The sequence below is a fragment of the Peromyscus leucopus genome, chromosome 8a (assembly GCF_004664715.2).
Source record: "Peromyscus leucopus breed LL Stock chromosome 8a, UCI_PerLeu_2.1, whole genome shotgun sequence".
Classification (NCBI taxonomy): domain Eukaryota; kingdom Metazoa; phylum Chordata; class Mammalia; order Rodentia; family Cricetidae; genus Peromyscus; species Peromyscus leucopus.
The window spans coordinates 34236871-34254989 of record NC_051085.1 but is presented as its reverse complement, the minus strand read 5'-3'; the positions used below and the strand labels follow the sequence as shown (position 1 = coordinate 34254989).

At 38.8% G+C, this 18119-nt stretch overlaps 1 protein-coding gene across 11 annotated transcripts in view; it reads left to right on the top strand.

Annotated features, from left to right (window-relative positions):
• Positions 1-18119, top strand: part of Utrn (utrophin) — a 514855-nt gene that overhangs the window by 444297 nt on the left and 52439 nt on the right. For all 11 annotated transcript variants that reach the window (XM_028861232.2, XM_028861242.2, XM_028861237.2 and 8 more), the window contains 2 exons: positions 8283-8484; positions 15176-15261. In XM_028861232.2, coding sequence (XP_028717065.1) covers positions 8283-8484; positions 15176-15261 — 288 coding nt within the window. The remainder of the gene's footprint in view (positions 1-8282; positions 8485-15175; positions 15262-18119) is intronic.

The following is an 18119-nucleotide window of genomic DNA, read 5'->3' as shown; positions in this document are numbered from 1 at the left end:
AAAGATTAAATCATTGAATCAAAGTAGTAGGCTGTTGCCTGTGAAGTCCTTTTTGTCCACTTAAGACTGTAGGATTCCACACTGTTTGGCTCAGTTCGGTCATGTGACAGAGAAGTGCTAAGCAGTCGCATTGCTGATCTGTCTAGTAACTGGAAGCATCAAACTGATGGAAATTCTGGTTTTTTTAAAATGTGACAGAAGTCAATTTGTGTCATTAATGAATTTTTCCTGTGGAGGGCATGCTCGTAGGGGTATTCTCTGGTGGTCACTTTACCCAAAGGCTATTTTTGTCCCCAGAATATTAAAAAGTAAGCAGACATGTGAATTCTTGTAAATAGAGTATTGATTTATGCTTTCCCGATTCTGTCTTTGCCTGGATGATTAACCAAGGAACATTTAAGTCTTGCTAGATATGATTATGCAAAGTAACATTTGTATGTACTTTAAAGATGGAGAGAATTGGAAAATTCCATCGATGCTTGTTCTCTACCCTCTGTTAATAGCTGCTATCTGTCTGGGTAGCTCTGAGAGGCTTGAAAACTACCCTCAGAAAACATGCTAAATTAGGGCTAAAAAATTTGCTTCTTAAAAATTCAGTGGAGGGAGTCTGATGGCATGTCTCGTCTGGCCAAAATACTTTCTATACACACCTAGTGACTTCTATTCCTGGACCTCATGGTAGAAGGAGAGAACCACTCCTGAAAGTTGTCTCTGACTTCTGTGTGTACACACTTGCAGACTTGTTCTCTCTCCCCACTTCCCCCTCCCCCCCTCTCTCTCCTCTCCCCTCTCTCCTTTCCTCTCTCCCTCTCTCCCTCTCTCTCTGTCTCTGTTTCTCTCACACATTATAAAGAAAATAAAATTTCAGATTGTCAAAAGCTCCATAGAAGTTATGGATACATTTTAAGTTGGCTGGGTGAACAGAGTTGAGCAAAGAGTTAGTTGTTCCATCACTTAGGGGAGGTAGTCATGGAAAGGGTTAAAGAAGAAAAGCCAAAGTTCTTTTTTTGGATGAGAAGTCGGATGGACTGAGAAACAGCAGCAGATAAGCCACAGGAAGGAAGGGCAAGATGAATGCATGTCTTACATCATCCTCCACAGGCTCTAAGGTAGTGCTCAGGTTGTATACTTACAACCCATGTAGTTACAGCCCGTGTTTCAAAATGACCTGTTCAAATCATGGGAGCCCTGGCACTCTGGCTGGTGATCTGTGTATTGAATGAGAAGGGAATGGGAAGCAGTTTGCAGACAGAAGAGGGGTGGTCTGCCTCTCAGTGTGTCTGTAGTGGTAGTGGTTTTGAACTTAATGTCCAGCTGTGAAGTCTAGAAGGCCTTCCTAGGCCTGGTGGGTTATAAAATGAGGATAGATGATTGAGACACGAACTCTCCACCATCAGGAGACTGTTTTGTTCACATGCTATAATACCCCTGGGTGGAGAAACCTGACCATGCCCTTGGGGGTTGTTTTTGTTGATTCCTCTTTCTCCTGAAGAAAAATGCCTCACTTTAGCTCACATTCCAACCCGAGAGGGACAGAAGAGAGACTCCTCCAGTCTCTGAGGTAAAAGATATTTTATAATGTGCAGTGAACAATGTCCCCTGTCTGTGCAAACTTAAATATCTGAAGATCTCCTGAGAGCTGCTGGCTTCTACTTTCCCGCTGCCTCTGGCCACCACGGGGCTCTCGTCTGGGGCCTGAATACCACTTGCCACATTTACCTCTTCAACCAAATCAATTCTTTCCTCTCTTATCTTCTGTTTACTTGAAAAGCCCTGGCTCATCTTCTGTAAGTCTGTCATCCTTCATTCCTACCTGACATTGTCAAAATTTTCTCTCTTGTAGAACCATTTACATGCTCATCCCACCAGCTTCTAATTTTTCCAGTATTTTGTTATTTATTTATTTATTTATTTAGTTTTTTTGAGACAGGGTTTCTCTGTGTAGCTTCGCACCTTTCCTGGAACTCACTCTGTAGTCCAGGCTGGCCTTGAACTCACAGAGATCCGCCTGCGTCTGCCTCCCGAGTGCGTGCGCCACCGCCACCACCACCCAGCTTTTCCAGTGTTTTGTGATGACCTATGGCTGCTTTTCACTTGCTTGCCTTGCATGATAGTTGTATGTTAGGAGGCTGACCTGTCTCTACACAGAGTGGCTTTTAGGTCATGGTCACCTCTCATTTTGTGCCCATCCCCATCCAGCATATTGCTCTCTTGCCAGCATAAAGAGAGAGCACATTTGTCATCGTTCAGCCATTCCTCATTCATTTGTTTGGCTCCAAGATCCCCCAGGTATAGATAAAGCGAGACAGGGGACTCATTGCAACACTCAGATCCAGAGAGAGCACGCAGGTAGACACAGCGTTCTTCCTCTCACAGATGACAACACTTCCCTTAAAATGCAGTGGCCTTGGCCTTTCCTGTCTCTGCTCTCTGTCCACTTCCTTTACTTTGCTCCCATTAAGTTCTAATTGATATCTGACCTAGCAAGTTTTAGCCTGTTTCTCCTGCGTAAAAGCTCTGGTTCCAGCTCTTCACATTTGCAGTCTCCTTATGGCTACTGTGTGGGTCTCAGGGTGCCAGCTGTGGTTTTAGACACATGGCTTCTTTTCACTGGCTTCTGGTAACTCCATCTCATCCATTCTATTGTTCCTTTTTGTGGCATTTTTTTATGGTGCTTTTCTCAGACACAAAGACACACTGTCAGAATTGTAATTCTCAATATTCTTTTTACATACTTATTGTCTGCCTTTCCAAATGAATTACATTTTTATGAGAAGTAAGAGTCTGTGTTTTTCTCGATGTGAGCCCTCCTATAATTTCTGGTGTAAAGCTGGAGTCACTTAGATCATACTAAATAAATGATGTGAGTTTGGAGATGGCATAGGTGTGCGCCAGAAGACATGTACAAGATTTAGAGCCAGGCTTTGTAGAAGTAAGCTTTATTAATTTTGGCTTATTCAAAGTATGTTACTGTACAGCAGCAAAAACTGAATGAGCTATCCCTTAGCATCAGCATGGCGCATGTGAGAGCTGTAAAACTAAGTGGAAAAAGGCAAATGACAGAAGAAATTTGTACAGTTAAATTCCATTTACATACAGTTGAAAGCCCTGTAGAACGAAAGGCTGTTCTGTTTATGATGCACATCTGCTTTTAAGAACTGAAAATAAATGCAAAGGTTAGCGATTACTCCCATGATCATGATGGGTCATAATTACATATGATATTAGTATGTTCTTTTTCTTTGATGTGTAACGAACTGTGTATTTTTTATCATTTTCTTCAAGCCAGATTATGCATTTTATATATTACATATGCATATATATTTGTATGTTGACTAGGACATTTTATAGCAGGTCATGGCAGAGTAATAAGGGGAAACACTGTCTAAGCGGGAAGCAGCCCCTTTATCGTATAGAAGAACAGTATCCTTGCCTAACAGATGTATTTACTCAACCATAAAAGCTACCTTGGACTTAAGTGTGTGGGCACTAATCTGAGATAAGAACAGGGAAGATAGATGCATCCATCCAAAGTGTGGGTACAGGTCAGAGAGTGTCAAGGAATATCGTGTGGTGGAAGAACTTAGTTCTTTCTCCAGTATAATTTCCTTAAATTCCATTTTGGTCAGTTTAGGGGCCATTGAAATTTTTTTTTGTGTGTGAAATTTCTCATTTGGAGGTATTATTATTAACTATTACTAACATTACTTATTAAGAGAGGCTCTTACTGTCCTAGGATAGCCTGGAATTCACTATGTTGTTTAAGTTGGCCTTGAACTTGTGTTCCTCCTGTTTCTATCTCCCTAGTTACAAGAAAAGAGATGGATGGTGACTTGAAACCATTACTAATTTCTAATTAGTGTTTTGATCCTCATGTACTAGCTTTTAAGTTCGGATGATTTTTCTGTATAGCCTAAGGAAGTATACAACCATTTTCTACTTTGAGAGAATCCAAAGATGGTACCAAGTAGAGGGTGTGTGTGCTAAATAGTATTTTAGCATGAAGAGCAGAGGGAATAGGATGGGTAGATGGTTCTTGCCAAAGAAGATGGAGGCTGAGCCGGCTGGATGTAGCGGGAAAGAGATGAAATTCTAGATTCAGAGGATGCCTGAGGGGCAACTGGTTTGCACAGGGCTTGATAGTTGGTGATTTGTGAAGGATGAAGGATGGAGGGTGTTAGGAAAGCTAGAGATCTGTAGACCAGATTCGGAAGAAAGTGAGATTTTGATTTGGAACACACCAAGGTAGAGGATTCTGAAAGAAAATGGTTATAGCTCTTGAGTAGAGAGCTGAACAATAAGGATGGGTTGGTGTTCACCAGGAGACAAGAGGCAGGAATGGGAATCGTCTAAAGAGATGTCAGTGTTGTGAAATGAGTGAAACATCATTCCTGCAGATTAACCATCCAAGCCTGAAAGCTTGATTGCAGAAATGTTTCTCAATGCCTGGGAAAGAGGACGTGGGTGGGTGCTAAGAAGGCTAGAACACATAGCCAAGACCTAGATAGATGCCTGAAGTCCCAGGTCAGGGGCTCAACAGTGTTACTTCTGTTTTTAATTAGTTTCTACACCCCCCACCCCCAAGACAGGAGATGGTGATGCATCTCTGTTTGACCCCCTGTGCTTCATATTTGAGAATTTATAAAAGTCTGAAACTTGGTTAGAAAATGAGTGGCCTGTTTGTTCAATTTATCGCATGACTGGGCTGTCATTTTTCTCCCTCTGAAAAGACAAAATCATAATTTCCTGTGATTTAAATGTAGTCTGTTCTTTAAAAGGTACCTCACTGTGACACACTTCAGGAAGATGCATGCTTGGCTTAGGCACTCAGTCGGAGTGTCAGAGTAAATCACTGGAAATTGAAGACATGATCATCCGTGGGATGTGGCAAATTACTGTCTGAGCCCCAGAGTGGGAAACAAGGGAGGCTTTTCTGAACTAAGTGAAGGACGGACTGATCCAGGAAACAGTCTTTTTGAAATTTGGTCTTTTGTCACTGTATGTTGTGTGGCTGGCGTAATTAGTGTTGGAATTCAGTAATCTTAGCATTCTGGCAGCCATTGAATATATTTCTTTGTATCTGTGGAGAGAACTGTGATTCTCCATCTACTGTCCCTTATTAAGCATGTCCCTTTTTCAAATGCTATAAAGAATGGGTTTTGCTAGTGCTCCCCAGAGGTTCATAATTGAAAACAATATAGTACCAAGAAATGGGGGGGGGGATGATAATGAAAATGCTAGAGAATTCCCAGGTCACTTATTATTATTCTTTGGTGTCATTTCTAGCTCATGGAATGCTTATGCAAATTATTTTTGTTAGCAGCATACATTTAGCAATGTTGACATCTAAGAGAAAAGGACTGGGTCTTAATCAGGCTTCTTATATCTCCTGCTTGAGTCTTTTTAAAGTCTTCCCTATGGAGATATTGTAGGCATTGTATTTGTCTATGTCATTTTAGCATTAGTTCCTTTCTACTGTAGACAACTTGGGGAAAAAAATCATCCTTTGTTATTTAAATAGCTGGCATAGACACATTTCATAAATGTCCTTAAAACTCAAATTCAGTGGTTAGTCAGTAGCTGCAACCACTCAGAAACAAAGGAAGCTGTTCATTCATTTGGGCTAATTGTCAAAATATGTCATATGGGGGGGGGGTAGGGATAGTTTATTCATTAGGCAAGGAAGTAGTTACTTAAATGTTTTAAGTCCCACTTAGATGTTTTTCAGTGCTATCAATTGGAATATGAAGATAGAGCATACATTTTGCATAATGGTAATTTCCATGAAAAAACTTTAAATTAGTCCTAGTCTGTCATTTCCCATGCCCGTATGTTGAGAATTGGTTTGAGGGTCTGCTTGGTTTCATTTACAGCTAGCCGAGGAGTAACTCAGTTAATTTTTAATAACAATTTTTTTTCCTGGGGGCTTTGGGTAGAGTGTCTGCCTCAGTAAGACCACAGGCCAAGCATGTGTCACACATGCTGCAATTATTTTCCCTAGTCTACTCCTAGATTGACTTAGCAACATCTCCTCATGGAAGACACTGGTTTTGAATACCTCCTTCTACCTTGCCTCCATGGACCTCTTACCTCTTTATCTTCCTTGTCTTTTGAGGCCCATTTCAAATTTCCCCTCCCAGACAGTCTTTTCAAGTGGTCCTTCTACAAAGTCTTCCTAATCCAGGCATCTATAATCTGAACACTACAGTATCCAAAGTTTATGGTTGCTGACTTGGTGGCAGAATTGCCTATGACCTTAGGTGATGAGTCAGTCATATTAAAAATACTCTGCATGGGGCTAGAGAGATGACTCAGCACAATGTTTGCTGCTATTTTGGAGGAACAGGGTTCGGTTCCCAGCACCCACATCAAGTGGCTTACAACTGCCTGCAACTCTAGCTTCAGAAGATGGAATGCCTTCTTCTGATCTTCAAGGACATTCCCACACATGGCATAAAGACACACATAGACACAGAAATGAACATCAAGATAAATCTTTAAAAATACTTTATCAGATTACCTTTGCACTACATACATAAGGTATATGTAAAACATAGATGCCTTCTGTGTTAGACGAGTCCCATCCACAACAGCCTTTGCTGAGTTTATGCAAATGTTACAACACCATAAAGGTAGAGAAATGGAAATTGCAAAATACTTCCCTTACAGCATTTCCTGTGTCTGCTCTTACAGAGGGTTGTACATTGTTCCCCGAAGATGTTGTTGTTCTTCCTATTAGTAGTATTACCCGGATGGATGTATCTTAAGAACGGGTTCCCTGTTAATAGTATTACCCAGATTTGTCTTAAGAAGGAGTTCCTTGCACACTCTAAATGCTCTGGCGCTGGCCATGCCAGTCATCTGTGATTTATAAATGAAGAATAAAGATAGAAACAAATATGTAAAGATCAGTGAGCTGGTCTGAATCCATCTTAGCTACAGGTTGTCTAAAAGGCAAAACAGCATGGGAAGTAGCCTAATTTGGGCCAGTTTTGGTTGTTCATGTTAATTCTAATTTGATTCTCCTCAGGTAGTAGAAAGCTGTTAATTTTCTATAAAACCTGGTTCTTTTTTATTTATTTGTTTATTTACTTCATTTTTTAAAAACTATCTTCAGTGACTTTTTAATGTCCACTATATACATTTGCAAACACTGTTAAGGAATGATTTGTTTGACAGTGGTATGAAGACTGGCTGGTTGAAGGACACTGGGTTGTAATTAGAACTAAGATTCGAGTGTGCTGTTGTGACCACAGGGAACAAAAGTTGCTTTACATTTCAAAGAACTAGAATAAAGGATTTTGAATGTTTTGCCTACAAAAATGATAAATGTTTGAGGAGATGATGGGTTACCCTAATTTAAACATCACACAGTGTTGACTGCTGTGGGATGTCCTGTATGCTGTGAATATATGTTGCTATGATTTATTGATAAATAAAACGCTGATTGGCCAGTAGCCAGACAGGAAATATAGGCAGGAAAAAGAAAAAGGAGAATTTGAGAAAGTGAAAGGCTGAGGCGGAGAGACACTGCTAGCTGCTATGACGAGAAACAGATGTTAAGATACCGGTAAGCCACGAGCAATGTGGCAACTTATAGATGAATAGAAATGGGTTAATTTAAGATATAAGAACAGATAGCAAAAAGCCTGCCACAGCTTATACAGTTTATAAGTAATAATAGAAGCATCTGTGTGTTTATTTGAGTCTGAGTGGCTGTCGTCCCGGGCAGGTGTGGAGATAACTCCAACTACAGTAGACATGTTGAAAGCATGGAGTTCCTCATCAATATGTGCAACCTTGGTGTTTCAATGAGTATCACTTAAAAATAAATGTAGAATATATAAAAAGACAATTAGCAAAAAGGGATAGCTGGGAAGTGGGGAGCTGACTCTTGAGTGAAGATGAGGTGAGCAATGTGTTAACTTGAAGTGTTCTGATGTTTGAAATAATACTAAAGACTTAGACCTTTCTATATTGAAAAGTACAAAGAACTTAAAAACAGGAATGCCAAAAAAAGAAGGAATTCAAAGGTCAAAAAAATGGGGAAAGCTCCAGAAGCTGCGGCGTTTAGATGGAAAAGCACAAAGTTAGATAGAAGACGATAATGGAAATGAAAGAATGGAAGCATTGTTTATCCCATTAACAGCTGAAGTTAACTGAGAAGCATCAGCTCATGAGTTGAATATTCTAGCTAAATGCTAGAGAATACAATTGCTTGTGCTTCTGTGTTGTTATATAAGGCAATGACTGTCCCTAATTCTTTCTCCTCATCTGATTAGTGGATCTGTTAGAGCTGAACACAACGAATGAAGTTTTCAAGCAGCACAAACTGAACCAAAATGATCAGCTCCTGAGTGTCCCAGATGTCATCAACTGTCTGACCACAACCTATGATGGCCTTGAACAATTGCATAAGGACCTGGTCAATGTTCCGCTCTGCGTTGATATGTGTCTCAACTGGTTGCTCAATGTGTATGACACGTAAGTTTGTAATTTATCCATTAAATGACCATAAGTGAGTGAAACAGGTTGATAATAAACTCGGTAGTATCATCATCCTCGTCACCTTTGTCATCATCATTATCTTTATCATCATCATTATTGGGTGATTCTAACCCAAGAACAAGCTTGCACATGCTAGATAAACACTTTACCACTGAGCTACATCCTAGGCCCTAAAGTGAATTTTTGGAAGTGTACTTTCATAATCCTTTTCCCAATGGAAGGATTTATTTTGATTGTTTAGAGTAAATGATTTTTGAAGCCATATAGATCCTAACTAATAGAATAAGAAAGAACACCTAACTGTTCTTTTATGACAGTCAAGAAAGGCTGTGAAAGTAGCACCCTTTGTCAAGGAGCAGCTAGGGAAGCCTAAGCTAGTCTGATTCCTTTCTTTTTGTTCCTTACTACTTTCAAAAGAAAAAAAAACCTTACATTTACTATGAATTGAAAGGATTTATTGCCATATAAGAATCTTTGTATGATGATTTGAGAGCAATTTGGACAGCAATGAATAAGACTCCCTATGTCTTCAGATCTTAGGTACATTGCCATTGTTTGTATAAGATGCTTTTAAATAATTGATGCTACAGGCCACTGACGTGTGTAACTGAACTGTTTCTCACCCTGCTGTTGAGCACGCTCAACTTCCAGCACAGTTCATCCTCCCATTTCCATGACCCTTCTGATTTTGACAATGAATTTTTGTGCGCTAATCAGTTTTGAAGACTTGCTGTGAGCTGGCATTTCGGAAATACTGAGAATTATTCATTCTTCTGGTAGGGGGTTGAATTATGCAAAGATGAAGAAGAAAATGAAGACTGTTGCTTTTCTCCCCAATTCTAAAAGTTAGTTCCCATTAACTAGCTATGGGAAATTTGCATTTGTCAGACTTCGATTTGAAGAAGAGGAGGAGAGATGTTATTCATGAATGCACATGTTAAGCCGCTGAATGATTCTGTATAAGAAATAAATGATGGTGATGATGATGATAGCTTCAGACACAGTTTATCTGTAATTCTTGTTTGCTTTTTTCATTAGAAAATCCCTTTATCTTTCAATATTAATAAATACCATACAGACTTTTTAGAAAAAATACGGTAGTCATTGTGTGCTTGAGCACACCTGAGGATATGACTCAGTTACTAGAAAGAATATAGGGTTTACTGCAATACGTTGCTGTATGGTGTCTTTTTATATGTTGTCTTTTAATACAAGTTTTAATTCTCCTAGGGTACTGTATTAATGTTTGCATTAATATCTCATTAATTTACTTAAATGTTTTAAAGCCTCAAAGGAGATCTTTTCCACAGTAAATTCACAAAAAAAAAAAATTTATAGCTGGTTAATTTCAGTGTTTTCTGTATAGTAACCTGTAAAATGAATTCACATTCCAGGAAGAAAGCTAAGTTAGAACCCTTGGGGGACTTCATCTGACCCTGTGCAATAGCATTGAGAAAGATATCTTGATCAAATTATATGGAGAACACTCTTCTCCCATAGCAGTGTCTGGCGATGACAACGTTAGATTTCTAGGCTGCTGAGATAAAGCTGTCAGGCTGGGTTGCCTCAACATCATTTCCTTGTGTTTGTAAAGGCTAAAAGGCTGAGATCAAGGTGTGGTCTGGGCTGATTGATTTGTTGTTGTTTTCTCCAGAGTCTCTCTCGTTGGCTTTTCACTGGCTTGTCTTTTCTCTGTTATACGCCTGATCTTTTTTCCTATAGGCACGCCAGGCATACTGGACTAGGGTCTGCTCTTCCAACCTCATTTTACCTGACTCCTTAAAGATGCAGTTGGTGAGAAGAGCAGTGTTCTAAGATACAAGGAGTTAGAACTTCGGTGTATGAATGTCAGAGGAGCACAGCTATGCTCAGAATGGACACATTTGCTATAGAACATGTACACATAGAATGGACTCATATCTAGAACAAGGGAATAGGGCTCACAAGTATGTGAAATGTTGTGATTCGTTTCTGGGAGTTAAATGTTGGCATAATTCCATTTCTGACTGTCAGATGTGAACACAGGAAAATGCCACACTGATACAGTTCTTTTTTTTTTTTTTTTACTTCAAAGATAATGCCTCGAAAGGTATCATTGTTCCATTTTAATGGAGAAAAAGCCTGCAAGCCTTAGCTCCCTTTTATGCCAGTGAAATATATCAATCACCCTTCTGGGTCAGCTGGATTCTTGGAGTAAATGAATTAAACCAAGGAAAAATGAGTTACTCTGTAGGCAGTAATCTCCGACGCCCAGAGTTGACAGCCTAAGTTTCTCTACTGTGTGTGGCTTATTCATTTATCTAAGCAATGGCTGTTAACTCTATTTCAAGCAGTGGTACTCTGAGTGAATCTGATAAACTATAATTTACTCCTTTCAGAGTAGTGATCCTGGGCATTACAGCATCTCAGGAAGTCTTTGAACTTAGAAATGATGCCCGTGTTCAGCTTTTTTTTTTTTTTTAAGTTTTATGTAACAGAGTTATTGTTCTTTAAGAAAATGTTTTGACAGAGGTTTACTTTGAACACAGGTGTTGGGGTAGAGAAAAAGGTTCTTAGGAAAAGGACAGTGTACACCTAAGACAGACGAGCAGACTTCTTAAAAGAGTTGCATTGATTTACTTATTCTCACATCATCATCATCATTCATTCATTCATTCATCCATTCATTCTAGTCAGTAACCCAGCACTATCATAAATAGCTGATGAGATCAGCTCATTCATACTTTGGATAGTCATGTCAGATGTTTCAGCCCATGAATGACTTGCCCCTTGCTGTAGGTGAGGTAACCCAGACAGGTGAGAAACAAAACTGTTCCTTTGATGAGCAAGAAGTGCAAGAAAGAGGACATTCCTGTTAGCTCCTTGAAGAGTTGCTTCTCAGAGGCCTTCCACTAGCCTCTAGCTCTCAAAGTTTCTACTACCTCCCAAGAGCATCGAGTGAAAGACTAACTCATGAGCCTTGGGGACCACTTCAGATATAAATTATAGCATTGTTGTGTATTTTCAACTATTTTATTTATTGAAGTATGCTGCAACCAGGACAGACCTTCTCAGCTGCAACTTGAAATGATGAGTCATGCAAACAGAGATCAAAGAATTCTAATCTAAGTGTGGCTTAGATGAGATACGATCTTTCCATTCCGCCCTCTTTTACTGATTGAAAAACCGACAGTGAGGTGCCAGAGTCTATCTGTAACTACCTGTTACAAAGTAATCATAGTTAGGAGACTAATTTGCAAGGTTTTTTTTTTTCCTAGTCATATGGATATTCTTATCACATTGCTATAGCTAGGCCAATCACACATTATAAATCAAGTAAACTTTCAAGTTCTCACATGTACCCAAATTCTCTTTATATTATACATTTCCTGCTCTGGTTGCTATGTGATTTGGCAACCACTTAACTTTGGCATCTCAATTTCTCATCTGAAAAGTTGAGGTAAGAAATCTGCCTAGTCGCCGGGCGGTGGTGGCGCACGCCTTTAATCCCAGCACTCGGGAGGCAGAGCCAGGCGGATCTTTGTGAGTTCAAGGCCAGCCTGGGCTACCAAGTGAGTTCCAGGAAAGGCACAAAGCTACACAGAGAAACCCTGTCTCAGGAAAAAAAAAAAAAGAAAAAAAGAAATCTGCCTAGCTTACCACACAAAAGGTGAGTGTGAAGGGCAAATAAGCTAATATGCGTAGAAAGGCATTTATAAACTGTAGCTATCAAATTGATTCTACTTATGAATTCACAGCCTCCCTCAGTCTCCATCTTCCCAGGTTAAAAGGTCTTAATTTCACAATCTTCCTTCTAGATTTAATGGAAATCAAAACTGTTTAAATCATGCTTCAGAGCAATAGTCTGGAACACTTGGTTCAGACATTTTTTTTTCTCTATAGAGAATATTAGCTTCATTTGTTATAGTAAGTCATATTTTCCCTACTATTCTGAGATGAATATAATTTTAAAGGCACTTAACTTCACAGTTAAACTAATTTCAGAAGTTACTTACAAAAACTGTCAGGGGAATTGAATACTTAGCTACTAGGCTAAATCACTCACTCATATTGGCTCCAAGATGCATCTCCGATTAGATATTGTATGGAACATCAAAACTGTCTATAGTGTGTTCCCATGTATGCACAGATTGATCACCAGTGGGCCTGAATAAAAATGCTCACCCCACTCTAAGTTTTGGAGGGGCTATGTTTGCACCCATGCCTGTGTCCTTTTGCTCAGGCTTTTACCACAACATCCCATGTCTGATTGTAGACTTCTCTTTCTTAGAAGAAGGAGGGCAATACTAGGAATTGAACCTAGACTTTCCTCCATGCAAGGCAAGCATGTTGCCCCTGAGCTCCAGCTGCAGGCCTTGGTTTGGACTTCATTAACTGTGAGAAGCTGTGGACTGCTCAAGGTGCTCCCAAGAGCCTACCAACCACAGTGACCTTGTGCTTCATTTTTCATTTCCACACACGGTTGATATTGTGCGTTCTCTAGTCAGTCTCTTTTCTTACTCCCTTAGCTAGTGTGTGAGTTTATTGAGTAAGAATCATGTCCTATGGTTTTTCTTGTTTTTTTCTGGTTTTCCCCAAAGTTCATAGAATAATTCTGGGATCATCAATTACGGGAAGCCTTTATAACTTTTGGTGGTGGATTGGAGAGATAATTGACTTGTCTTCCTGATGATGTATCTCTCTTATGTTTTCCCAGTAGACTGGAGGTTGGGTTCTACTGGTACCATTCTTATCCCTTAAAGGACTGCTTTCATGTGCTAGTCCCTTAGTGCATTCATTCAATAGTCTTTATTATTTTCTACAAGTCAATTGTCTGTGTTCAGAGGATAAACACTTTCCAACTCTTGAAAAGAAGAGAATAAACATTGTCTATCCTGTAGTAATTTAAAAATCCTAAAAAAATTAAGTTAAACATGATGGCTCAGGATTTTTTTTTTTTTTGAATTGGCTGTTATTTCTTGTGACTAGTCTGGCCTAGAACTTGTAATTTCATTTTATTTTATTTTTTTTGGTCTCTGCCTCAAGTGCTGAGAGTACAGATGTTGCTACCACACTCAGCTATAATTTCAGCATGCTTTCTTTTTTAAAAGAACATTTATATGTTTTGTATCATGGTATATGTACAGACATTTACTTGGTCATTTATCACTTGAGAATGGAAGAATATTAATGAGCATGACTAGCAAAACACCAGCAAACCAAGAGTTGAAGGTAATATAGCAATGAGATCATTTCACACTACACCCACATGTTACAGATATTTATGTATATTTTTAAAATACTGTAGATTACATAGAATGGTAGTTACTCTTCTATTGCTGTTATAAAACACCATGGCCAAGGGAGCTTATAGAAGGAAGAGTTTATTTGGGCTTGCAGTTCCAGGGGCACAAGAGTTCAGAACCATCATGGGAAAGTGGCAGCCATGGCTACAGTATGGTGGCTAGAGCAGCAAACAGAGTAAGTCCACACCCAATAACATAACCTCTTCCAGCAAGGCCACACCCCCTAAACCTACCCAAACAGCCACCAAGTGGTGACTCATAATCCAAACATCTGAGCCTATGGGGAGCATTCCCATTCCAACACCACACCTCCTAAACCTCCCCAACAGCACCACCAACTAGGAACCAACTTCAAATACTAACGGGGACATTTCTCATTGAAACTACCACACTAAATCTTATGTGTCTGTGTAATAATGTCAATATTTGCATATTGGTTTTAAGTGTACTATAGGTGTGCCTTGAAAACTGTCCTCAGAAAATTTAGGATATGAACCTAAACTGAAAACTAATAATGGAGTTGTGAGACAATAACTACAGTGATAAGGCTTTTTATTGGACTGTGTGTTGTTCCACTGCAAAGACCGTGGTGTCTTATTAGTTTTTCAGTGCTTTTCCCAACTTTGGTATCTCCTACCGTGACCAGCTCTTGTTTAACAGCATACTAATACTCTGATAGACATTAGAATAAAGACAGCCCTGCTTTTACAGATAAAAATAAATCTTTCTTTTAGTCAATTCATAAGTGAAATTGAAATGGTGTCTCACTAGCTTAGTGTGAAAGTATTTCCTAGTGCGGATTAATTAATACATCCCATTTTTAATTACAATTTCATGCTTGCCCTAATACAGATTTCACACCTGCCTATTTGAAATCATTCACTATTAAAATTGCAATAATTTAGAGACTACATTCACAAAGATCAAAGTATATGGAGACAGCAAGTTTTAAAGTTTTACAAACACTGAGTCTTCAATATATAATTTTCTACATTTTTTTACATTTGATTTTTAATTTATTAGTATTCCTCTCTCGTATATAAGGTAGTATGCATACTCCATGTAGATTTTATGTATTGATTTTGCATTTATAATCAACATATTTTATTTATAGTATTTTTGAAATTGAGATCATTTTGGTTATATGCTTGCTATTTTTATATTCCTGTAATTTGTTCTTGTGCTGTATGTTGTGTGTCAAATGACTTCAGTGTATTTTCCTGGACTTCTTTAAAGACCATTGTTAAACTATGTCATGAAGTTATAGTATAGGTTTGACAGTAATTGTTAAAACTAAATAGAAAAGTTGTTTGTTCTCAAGAAAGTGACCTTTAGCATATTGCATATAGTTTTAAATGCATACAACCATCTTATAATTTCAGGGGTCGGACTGGAAAAATTAGAGTTCAGAGTCTGAAGATTGGACTGATGTCTCTCTCCAAAGGCCTCTTAGAAGAAAAATACAGATGTATGTAAGACCTCCTATAGCATAACACTTCCAACAATAATATCCATTCACCAAAGACTGGGTTTATATGGCTTGCTGTAATGCTAGTTTCCATTTTTGAGAACCTTAATATACATGTACCAGTTTGGGCAAAGAGAATCAGGTTTTTGTGATTTGAGAAGCTAATTGTAGGGTCACAGGTGAGGTGACTTGATGGCGTAAGAACCATGCACAAATGTGCACCTCATTTAATTCTTAGAATATTCTCTCCATAATGTAGGGTTCACAATTTCCTTTTTTAAGCTGAGCAAATTAATGCCAAAACAAGTCAAGAATCTAGTCTAGTCAAAGGCTGTGACACATTAAAATGTTGGGCTTGAACTAGAAGGAACTTTTTTTTTAGGGGAGTGGGGCTACCATGTGCATTTTTTAAAAAAGCCATTGTGGATAGACATGTCTGTGTTACATCTGTAGACTCAACTTTTATGACTCCAACCCCCCTTTTTCCCCTCTTCTTTTTTTTTTCCCTTATGTTTATGTTCAATGCTTTTAAGAAAAGAAAAAGAAAAGTAAGAGGGAATAAACTTTTACTAGCATTAATCCTAAATAGTTACATTTTATAGTTTCAGCCTTGTGAAATGATAACTGCTTTTATTTTTATTTTGGTTTAGTCATTGAGTAAACCAGCGGTGCCTTTTTAGCTCTCCACTACTGAAATATGTCTTTGCATGCTCGAGAGACGGGGAGACCTGCATTGACCCCTCTCCCACCTAGTGACCAAGTGTCATTAGGTAGATGCCTTGATCCCCTTGAGTATTTCTAGCCAGAAGTAGTGTTACTTCTGTTTCCTGGTGTACTGAGCCGCATTTCAGAGGGTGAAAGATGAATCCAAAGATTGAAGCCTCGAAAGGAAGTTGAGATAATATATTACAAGTTGCCAAAGAAATGAGTGGTCAAATAAATGATTCCCATCCCTATATGTCTCCAAACTCATTACCATGGTAACTGTCTTTTAGTTTAACTTGTCCATAAACAATAAGTAACTTGTTACTGCCAAGTCCACTTCCAGATGATTCTGTGCAGATGAATCTGTGTATTTGGAGGAGAGGATGGAGGATAATTCGTGAATAGGAATACATCAAAAGACAAAAGATGGGTACAGGGAAGAATGGGGTCTATTAATAGCTCAGTGGTCCAGCACATGCTAAGCATGCCCAGAATCAAGAAAACAAACTTTTTCCCCAGATGAAGGTATTTGGTCATTGATCTTATTACTTAGCTAAATTTCATCTCTCTAAAAGCATGCTGCATTCAAAATCATGTACTTTTGGGGATTACTGTTAGATTTTTTTGATTTTGAGTGTGAAGCCTAGAACCCAAAAGCATGATTTTCTTCCATAATGTGATAGAAATGGTGAGGGAAGACTTGTGGCTTGGCATAGAGCACAAACTTACTGTGGGATCAGGAGGTGAGAGTCTATGATTCTGTGTGAGCCCTGCAAGCCATGTAGAGAACAGAGAAAAAAAAATAGCCTTACATAAAATTTGGTTGGTGGCCCTTTGTTTAGAACTTCAGGAGTCTTCATCATTACCAGGAAAACATATGGTCTCCAAAGCTGAGAACTTGGCATTTCTAAAATGACCGAGAAAGGAAAGAATAACTGAAAAATCAGCATTCCAAAATTAGGGAAAGATTTTTCTTTCTAATCATCTGTGATTCAGGGATTTCATATGCTCCTGGAAGACTGGGGGCTTTAAAAGTAACAGTTACATCATAGTGCTGAGTGGACACTAAAATGAATGCAAACTCAAGCTCCAAGATTTGCATTTTCTGCAAAACAGCATTAAATGCTCAGATTGGGTAAGGAGGCAGAAGCCCAAGAAGAAGGGAAGTATTGCAAGTTCCTACTACTTAATGTAACCCACGATGGATGCCAGTTTAGGACATAATTAAATAAGAAATCTCTTGGGTTAACTCTTTAATCTAAGTCTTTCCCTCAATATTGAGACTCTGAAATGTTCTAAGGTTCAGTTTTGTTTCTTATATTGAAACCCTTAGCAACGGTGATTCCACGCTTGATTTCCCCAGTGGTGTGAGAACATCTCTTCATGATTACTTTCTTTGTCAGAATTAATATTCAAGACAAATTGCTCTTCCGACTCAGTGGCAAGAGCCAGCCATAGGAAAACAGGTTTTTTGTGGTGACTGGAGTCAGAAGTCTCTACGTTGCTGGTACTTATGACTTGTGACTTAATGTGAATGCCTCTGGAGTGGATTTGGCATTCAGTGCAAATGGCCAAGAGCTTGCCAGCTTCAGCAGCAGAAGCACAATCACCAAGCACCTTTTGGAGAGCTCTTTGCATCTCCTCTGGGTTGATTTATTCCAGTGTGCCTCTTGATAGTTATTTTTTAAATTAAACAAATTGTGGCCCATTCTTGCATCCTCATACTGCTGTTTGTGTCTGACTATAGTAATATGAACATAGAACTGTACTTAGTGACACTTCCTTCTCTAGCATCTGTGAGTAATCTCACCTCCTTAGTGGCATAGCAGCATAGCTGTCTGCCCAAGGAAGACAGTTGGGCAGATTTGTTGCTCTTAACAATGCACACTTCCATAAAGACCATTGCATGTGTACATAGATGCTCAATAAGCATCATTATAAGAATTCTGGGTCAATGTTTTGGGGGTGTGATAGTCTTTTTTTTTTTATGATGAAACAATTGGAGGGCTAAGAGAATCCAAGTGAACAAGTGATAACAAAAAGTTAAATTTATCTCAAATGAATTTGCTTTCCCCTCGTGTGCTTATAATTGAAGCTGTATCTCATTGTAATTACTGTGTCAATATCACTCAGTATGCTTCAGCTTGGAACTC